The sequence below is a fragment of the Apodemus sylvaticus genome, chromosome 14 (assembly GCF_947179515.1).
Source record: "Apodemus sylvaticus chromosome 14, mApoSyl1.1, whole genome shotgun sequence".
Lineage (NCBI taxonomy): Eukaryota > Metazoa > Chordata > Mammalia > Rodentia > Muridae > Apodemus > Apodemus sylvaticus.
In genome coordinates, this window is record NC_067485.1 from 38,925,536 (window position 1) to 38,935,247 (window position 9,712).

A 9,712-nucleotide genomic window follows, 5' to 3' on the forward strand; every position below is an offset into this window, starting at 1 on the left:
ATGTCCTAAGGATTAAATTAGTTACAAAATGTGTTGGTTGCACATATAACTTCCACTACATGTTAAGTATTTGATTGAAACATTTTGATAGTATAGATAGGTGTTTTGTGAAATCTACAATAGAAATTTTGACCAATTACCTATTGAGACTTTTATATTTCTGAGTGCTGCTTTTTATTTTTAAATGAAACAACAATAACAAATTCAAACGATGAAAATTTAAAGGATGTTACATGATATTTCAGAAGCAGTGCCCATGGAAGAAGTATCAGCAGTTATCTCTTTTTAGCATGTAGCACTTCAGGACGTTGAGGTAAATATCAACCTTCTTAAAGTCATTGTCTAGGCAGCTGATCATGCCATATAAAGATCGAATGCGAGCATCTTCTTTGTTGGTTTGCAAGAGTGGCAGTCTGGAACAGGCAGGTTTGTTGTTTTCTTCATCTCCATTCTGAAGCTGATCATCAAAAATATATTCAACTATCAATTATATTATAATATTTTGGTGCCTATTCCTTCTAAATGCGAAATGAATTTATAAGAAGTTAGAATTGTCAAAACCAGTTAAGTGTATAGATTTCACTGATGTTGGTGAGGGTAGCTAAAAGAAAAAGATTTGTCGCTTGCCTTATTTGTCTGATCAGTTACATTCTTACAGAAGTTGATAGATGGACAATCAGTAACTTACTTGATTTTAGACATAGATTTGAGAAAAGGACAATGAAGGAATATATGTTTATTATATTATTCAAGGATTGTCCCTTTGTCATCAAAAGTCCATGATTTGCTTTTTAAAACAATATAGGTTCTGTCATTAAAATATTGTCCATTTTTCTTTTTTGTTGAAAACTGATTTTTCTCACATATCTTATTTTTGGTTAAATCAATTTTTCATATAATGTGAATATTCTTAACCTGAGAAGCAGTGATTTTTATATTTGATGGTTTAAAATGCAAATTGTCATGGGATGATGGTGATAATAATACCTGCTCAGGTGCTATGTGTCTTGTGTCTGTTTTTTGGACTGGGAAAAGTACTGTCCAAATTAAATGAGGAGCACTCATTTTTTTTTGAGATGAGATTTGACTCTGTGATGTAAGGTCCTGAATAAAACTCTTTTCAGATAGCTGGAATTGCAGCCCCCAATTAGTAGTGTGGCTTGTAGCTACCTGAGTGCCAAAGATTTTTTTGTTTCTTTCTATTTGTGTTGTTTTTTTGTTTGTTTGTATTTTTTTTTAAAGGAACTGCTTCAAAACTCTATTCTTGCTCTGCTCACCCCTCTTGTAAGAAGAAAAGTGAAAAGACATGTATGTGACTACTCACCATGCTGCTGATGAGGGAATTAACCCCCTTCTGGACTGCATCGATTTTTGTCTTTATGTCTTTGGCTTTAGAGATGATAGTATCAGGGACGTTTTCTATGGTAGATAGTTCACTCACTAGATCATCCAGAGGGCTTTCCCAGGCATCCAAAATCATTAGCCCTGATTTCAGTAGAGCTGCATACTAAGTAACCATATTTGAATAATTTATAGAGTTAGAAAAGACAGTTTTTTTCAAAAGAGTGAAATAAACTTCCCATTTTCTATTCAAATATGTATTTACAACCTTTTGTAGTGGTATAAGTTATATAAGTTCAACTGAGAAGTATAAAATATAATCATTGCGTTGTGAAGTAGAATTCTAGAGTGAATTAAATTCATAAAGTTCAATAGAATGCTTTATGAAATTTCTAGAGAAGTGATGACTCTCATGAAATATAATCTTGTTCTTATCACTTTCCTTCATTATTTCACTATGTTTTGAATAAGAATTAAAGAGATACAAAACCTTTTGCCATTAAACAGAACATGGGGACACATTCTAATTGTGCAAATGTATATGAATGTATGACCATTTTTGATCAACATAATATTATAATGGTTTATTTAGGAAGTCATATGTATATGATTAAAATAATAATTAGCACAGGCATGATATGTGAATTTTTAATCATACAGCAAGATGGTTACACATTGCTGAATATCATACAGTATATATTGTATTCCTTTCTCTACTTGCCTTTTATTCATGACACAGGTGAGGACAGTTAGGAATTAATATTTAGGATCAGAAACAGAAAGAAAACCATAATATTTAATACTTAAAAGTCAAGAAGAAATAGTGAACTGGTTGCTAGTACAACAGGTTCTATCAACACCGGGTCCATTACCAATATATGATAAATGCAAATGCATAGTCATTGTCTAAGCATGCATCAATATGTTTTTAGCCTTGAATTCAATCACAGTTTAAAAATCCCCTTCAGAATAGTTTGAGCCCTACAATTGGTAGGTAGTAGAAAAGGTTTTGTCACTGTGGACAATTCATAGATATGTGAAAATGTTACTTGGCACATTTAACTTACAAGTCATCAACTGTACATTATAGTTTTCCCTTTAGTATATATTCTATCTCTATTTTTGCATATTAATGATTATAAATTTTACTTTTATTATATATTCTGTCTCTATTTCCCCATATAAATGATTATTACGCCAAAACAATACCTTAAAAAACTTACAATATGGAAAATCCAGTGTACTGTTTCAAAATTTTACTGAAATCTACATTGTGTACAAACTCACATGTGTGTGCCTGGCTTGTTCCTTGTTTTCTGGAATAGGGAAGGAAGAAGTGTGGCATCTCATGCGGCTTCTGCTTTTGAGCCCAGGCAATTTAGCATATTGGTTTTCCTGGAATTGATGAAATATTTAGTTGAGAACATAAATTGTGAAAGGGTTAAATGAACAGGAAGTGATGAATTTAAAATGAGTACTAAAAACTGAAACTAATATATTACATAAATGAGCATGAAAACTATTTTAATTAAAATTCAATTACATATTTTCTCCTTCCTTTTCTTCTCTTCAACCCCTCCCACATCACCTCTCTCCTATCATCAAACTTCTATCATCCCACTCTTACTCCATCTTAATTCTTGGCATATTTTTAATTTTTTCCTAGCTAGGGTTTCTTTATGTATCCTTGACTGTCCTGAAAGAGCTCTATATACCAAGCTGACCTTAAACTCAGAGATCTTCCTGCTTCTGCCTCACAAGTGCTGCTGGGATGAAAGGTATGTGCCAGCACTATTGTTATACACACACACACACACACACACACACACACACACACACACACACACACACATCCCACATACATGACAGTACACCCACACCAATGCCTGTTAAGTCTGTCTATATATTGCTTCAGGGATGATCACTTAGTATTGTAGAGCCAATTAAGGCATTCATTCCTAGGGAAGACTTTTAATGACATTTTAACCTTTATCTGTAGAATCAGTTTATATACATCTAAATATCAAGTTTCCTAGTCTTTTGACTATTTGGAGTCTTTCTAGATGTTGTGATTTGTCAAGCATATACTAAAATCAGTAATTCTCTTAATCACCAATTCTTTAAGGTTCCATTTCTAACAAATGCCACACTGTACAACATATCTTGCAATTACCTTTGTACCTACATAAGAATACCTTACTAAGATCATTAGAAATGCAGAATACTGTTGTGTTGTTTATGACTAAGTTAGTCTTAAACCTTGCACATATTGTACTAGCGATCATAAGCCAAGAACCAACTAAAATGGAAATATATTTAGCATTTGCATATTAATCAGCATTCAATTATTTATTGTATGTACTCCTATATCTTTATTGCTTGTTGTATCTATAATTTAAAAATAATATTTAAAGTATTATTTAATACTAACAGTAGGGAATTATGTGATAGTTTAAAAAATTTGAGATGATTTTGATAATGATCCCCATTGGGAAATGTAAATTTTAGAAACAAAAGCAAGTAAAAAGAATGCTAGTAAGAATAGGCTTTGCAAACATTGAGCCTACTTCTCACATTCCATCTATATTCAAAAATCATATATTGTCACTTCATTAACTAGAGTAGAATATCTCACATACAGCCTTCAAAGTGCTTCCATGATGAAGACCTAACCAATTTCCATGCATTTGTCAGACCTTGTTATTATAAAAACAAATATCTTGGAATTCATTAAAAATAATTCATAACATTTGGTAATCTGAAGAACAATTATTAGTTTTCTTGTTCTCCCTGATTTTTCCTTAGTGTCTTTAAATCTACTTAATTCTTGCAAGTCACTGCAATGGATTTTCTTTTATTACAAGTTTGCAGTGTCTAGTGGAAGGGAACAGGCTAGAATGGTAGGATAAAACACAGAGGGAAAGGGAAGAAGGGAAAGAAAGGGAGTATTGAAGTGATAGCTAAAAATAGGAGCTATTTGAGGATACTATAGCAATCTATAGAGTGTAAGCTTCCTAAAACATTTACATATATAAAGGAATCTAGTAAAATTGCCAAATAATTGAGGAGTCTGAGTCCTATCTTGTCACCAAATGAAGCTTTCTATATGAGTACTGGGTTCTATCTATTGAGTTATTGCCCAAATGGGTTGGATATCATCAAACAACCAAATATGTACTATTGCCAAGAATATAGCTTGTTCTCCACAAGCTAAAGGCAAGGCCTCATTGCTAAAGACAACATCTACACAACTCATTGAACATGAAAAAGTTGAGCTGGTGGGTACATAGAGCCTTCACTCTTGTGTGCTAGCATCTTCATCACAGGAAGGTACTCTGCACACAATAAAAAGAGAAATATAAACACCAAATCAGCCACAAACCCTTTGATATAAAATGGGGTCCTGCCTGCAAGATATCCTAGGACAACAGTGGTACAAAGTTTGTAGAATTAAATTAAGGAAAACTGCTTACTAAGGAAAACTCCAGAAAATATTGAACACATACCTAACACTGCTTAGGTGACCAAAACCCTGAGACTGGAGAGCCCTGAAACCTGGGTAAAATCAAACATTATTCTTCTAGAAACAAAAACAAACTAATCAAAGCAAAGAAAGCTATAGGAATAAAATGGAGATAATGCCATTCTTCTCTACCCATAGATCAGTGCCTTGCTCATCAATCATCGGAGAAGCTTTCTTCTGCAGAAGGACAAAGACAGGCACCCACAGACAGACAGTATGCACAGACTGAGAGACCTTGAAACACACATCACTAAATGAGATGTCTCCATGAACTCTCTGTATGTAGAAGTTATGGAATCCTGATAAAAAAGGTGATAGAAAGAATATAATAGCAAAAGGGAAAGGAAGACACCAAGACAACAAGGCCCTCTAACTCAACATGATTTATACCATATGAACTCACAGAAATTGAGGCAGTATGCACAAGGCACAGATGGCTCTGCATAAGGTTCTTTATACCTCTCATTCCATTTTTTATTGTATTTTGGAGTCTATGAATGAGTTGGTCTGTTTCTTGTGTCCTCTTTTGAGCTCTTTTCTATTTGTTTGTTTTGTCCCATTCTGATGCATTCATTTTTGCTTTATCTTATTTTGTTTTATTATTATCACTTAGAAGCCTTTTTCTCATGAGAGACACAAAATGAGTGAATTCCCCACAAAGGGGCTGGGGAAACATGGATAGGATCTGGAAGAAATAAATGTAGAGGAAAGTGTAACATTATATATATATATATATATATATATATATATATATATATATATATATATATACACACGTTTGTGTGTGTGTGTGTATGTGTGTATAATATATATAATGTGAGAAAAACCTATTTTCCTTAAAGGTAAAATGGATAGATAGATAATAGATAGACAGATTTATAGAAGTGAAAAGTAGTCCATTAGATAAAGGAAAAGTGAATCAACATTTCCTTTGTTATGTCTTGCATGCCGTTATGTCATAAAAATAAATTAAAATAAGTGTTAAACAATAGATACACATTAATAATTGTGTTTCAGCTAATATTCTACATGTCATTCAAATGTTCTCTTTCTGCCCTTATAGTTCAATAGCTGCTGTGTCTTCTTTAAAAAGAATGCTTATTTGAGATTTAGATTATGGTGCTTTCTGCTTTAGGCTATACAGTATATCAACCATTGTGATGGAGGCTTGGTTTGCTAAGAAGCCAGAAGTAATTGGGGTACTTACAAATTCAGTGAACAGTGTTGAAATTTCTATACTGATATTATGAGACAAACTGCCAGCTAATTCAAACGTGTCTTCGAAGAAGGTAAAGCAACGAGCATTCCTCATTGCACACATGGGCACTGATGCCACATTCTTCCACAGGAGCAAGTTGGTTACCATTAGTAGAGGCAGTATCCCTGTTAAAAAAGTAGAGAACCCACTCTGAGATATATTCTTGTGAGGGTGTTAAAAGCCATCTTGTCAATGGAAGCCTTCTTGTGGTCACAGTGGCCTCCTATGAAGAAACTGGTTTCATTCCTGTTTTGTTTGTTTGGTTTTTGTTTTGTTTATCACTGTGAGAGTAATGGATAACTTATAATGGGAAACCTAAGTGAAGTATTCATATTTTCTCATATTCTCATTTTGAGTCATGAATGTTCTTTTTACACTTTTTAAAAATCACACCCAATAGTACCTTGCCTTCCATAAATATTTGTAGCTCAATTTGAGTCAAGCCAGGGTGATGAAGTCATTCTGTTCAGACAATTTAATTTCTTGTGACTTGCTGCTGATTTTCAGTAGCAGGGGTAAGTAATGAGCTTGCAGAAATTACTTTTAGAAACATTTATTTAATCTTATGTATATCAGTGTTTTGCCTACACTTATATAGGTTTACCATATCTACATAAGTTTACCATATCTACACAGGTTAGATGAATGTATTAGATCTCTTAGAATTAGAGTTATATATAGTGGTGAGCAGCTATGGGTTGCCAAGAACTAAACACAAGTTTTCTTCAATAGCAGCAATGGCTATTCCTGATCCAGGCCCTAAATTTCCCCTAATACTAGATGGGACACCAATGTGACTAGGACAGATCTGTGGATGTATGCTGACAATGTAGAGAATTGTGTCAATAAATTATTTCATAGTCTAAAATAGATATTTCTGTACCATAATGTCATATTTTCTCTTTGCCAATAGCTCCCTACATTGTGTAATGCAGTATTAACATATCTTTTGATAATGACCAAGATTAGTGTCATCATCAATTTACTTTTGAATAATGGATACATCAATATTTAACAGTTTTAGTATGATGAATCAACATGTGTTTATTACAAAGAAAATTCTATTAATTTAGTGGCACTAACCGAAAAAATTTTTCTGATAAGCATAATCCTTGACAAAAAGAATTGAAAATATGCAAGTGAAAATTAGAATATTGGTAAATTTTACTCACAGGAAAAACCTGAACATACATACACAGACACACATGCATGTACACACACACATACACACACACACACACACACACACACACACACACAAAGAGACTTCTGTTTATCAGTTATAGGATTTTATAAACTTAATCAGAGCTAATGATTTTGTTTTACTATTTAATAGAATCCAAATTATATTGTTGTCAATTCATCTTGCTTGTAAATAAGAGCAAATTTAAGCAACTATACTGACCATTTTTTCTGTCATTGAAGATTTCATATATGTTTTGATATTCACTCCACATTCCCCAATTCTTCCCCACTCCACATCCTTTTGCTCAGCCACCAACCTTTGTGTCATTAAAAAAAATCCATTTATGATCAATTTGTACTTGCAAATATTCTTGGAGGTGTAGTCTTCTACTAGATTCTGATCAAATTACTAGGAGTGATATTTAAAGAAATATCTTCCCCCTCCAAGTAGCTTAGAATTGCCAATAGCTTCAGAGGTAGAAGACTGTGTCTAATGCCCCCTCTCTATTCTGATATTTGGTCTTACACGAACTTGCACAGGTTTTATGCATGTTGAAAGTGTATTTTTCTTGAATGAAAATTTTTAGGCTATATGAATGTGCATCTGTTATCAACCTTGACTTATCCTTGAAATAAAAATGATTGCATCATTCTAATCAAGCAACTCATAGAGAAATAGGAATTAGAGTATGTTGCTTTTTCCTTCTGCAGTTGTTATAAAATCTATCTTATGGTTTCATTATGGTTAAAAGCCTCAACATCTGCAGTTTTGCCTTTGTAAAATTGATCATCCCATATTCAGGAACATTCTTAGACATTCAAAGTTGTGTAGAAATGCAGCTTTCTACCAATGAATACCAATAATAATCTTTTCTAACTTAGTTGAATTAAGACAACAAAAATTTTCTCTAGTCATTGCTATATAATCTCCTCGGTAGATGGCTCCACTTTGAGAACCACTGGTCTAAAAGTTACTAGTTACTATCTAGAAAGATGGTTTGAAAGTATTTCTCAACTTTATCTGCTTTACTTTTTTGGGTCACACATTAACAAATATCCATTCATTTCATATACGGAGATAATAATGCCCCAAAAGTAAGCTTTCCAATCCATCTTTGTACAGTAATGAAATGATTAAGGTCTACTGGAGGAAGTTCAAAGAAGAGCAACTTACAGGAACTTGGTTGCGTCAAAGACAGCTGCATCTCTGCGGAGTCCCACTGTAGCTTGGCTGCTGATTCAGGAAAGCTGTTTCACCAATGTCCTGTCTCCAGTTAACTTTCCACCTCCTATATAGTGCAGCACATCATCCCCAAGGCCACACACTGCTAGGGGGCAGGAAGAAGCAATGTCTGGAATCCAAGTTGAGGATACCATTACTCTCACCCATCATTTGCTAATAGGCTCATTACAACAATGATTAACCTTGGTATATAGGCTTGACTGACCTCATTTTTATGCCATGACTATAGTCCAAGTTATGTTGTAAATCACCAGAACCATTTCTAATCCAAGAAGATTGATACAAATTTACTACATTTAAAGTTTCTCTGATAGTTCTTCTGATTTTTGTAAGTAACAACTATAAGTAACTATAAGTTTTGTAAGTAGCTGTCTATAGACTTGAGTTTGAATCAAATCCAAACATACTTGTTTCTACCACAATAGTTTTATCAGTGTAATATGAGTTTATATATCTGGCTTGGGTTGGTAATGATCTTCTTTAACTAAGCAGGTACCATGCTGATACTTCATAGCAGCAGCCCTCAGAGTACCACATGATACTTTAAAACCCATCAATCTCTATGAAATCTTTTACTTTTGTCATAGTAGATATCCATGTTAAGCAACCAGAAAATGTCTCATCTCCTTATATAGTCTCTTATAGTTTGTACTGTTTGTCTTCGATTCACTGAAAGTATTTTGTATTACGTAGATGGGCAGTAGCCCATACTATTGTACATCTCAGGGAAAGCTAAGTATATGAACCATGGGATATTTCAGTAACCTTGTGGTTTAAGCTAATACTTCTAACCATGATACACAACTGCTTTCAAATTGTTACCTGCAATCTTTGCTTGGAGATGGATTTCCAAATCTGTACAATACTAGATGTTATCTTTATACAGAGAAACCTTACAGATAGTTATCAGAATCATTGAAGGCCAAGTGATTTCTGCAGCAGACAAATGCATGTTGAATTGAATTCAGTATTTCCTGAAACATTACAAGAAAACAAGCAAATCTCTCATTAATATGTTATAATAAATAAATAAATATATAAATCACTAATCACTTCATTTTGGTCTTTTAAAGAGCAAAGTTCATGGGCATCTCTTTCTTTAGGTTAGGGAAGTTTCCTTCTAAAATTTTGTTGAGGACATTTACTGGCCCTTTAACTTGTA

At 33.4% G+C, this 9,712-nt stretch overlaps 1 protein-coding gene across 2 annotated transcripts; it reads right to left on the minus strand.

The window, feature by feature from the left end:
- Nucleotides 1-268: 268 nt before the first annotated feature.
- LOC127665166 (prolactin-2C5-like) lies at nucleotides 269-8,512 on the minus strand. 2 transcript variants are annotated; one of them, XM_052157611.1, is made up of 5 exons: nucleotides 8,482-8,512; nucleotides 6,072-6,247; nucleotides 2,629-2,736; nucleotides 1,325-1,507; nucleotides 269-451 (listed from the first exon to the last, which is right to left on the minus strand). In XM_052157611.1, exons 1-5 carry the CDS (start codon nucleotides 8,510-8,512, stop codon nucleotides 269-271), a joined length of 681 nt encoding a protein of 226 aa, XP_052013571.1. The 2 variants fall into 2 exon arrangements, with proteins under 2 accessions (XP_052013571.1, XP_052013570.1); XM_052157610.1 differs by having other exon boundaries at nucleotides 269-457.
- Nucleotides 8,513-9,712: the final 1,200 nt, after the last annotated feature.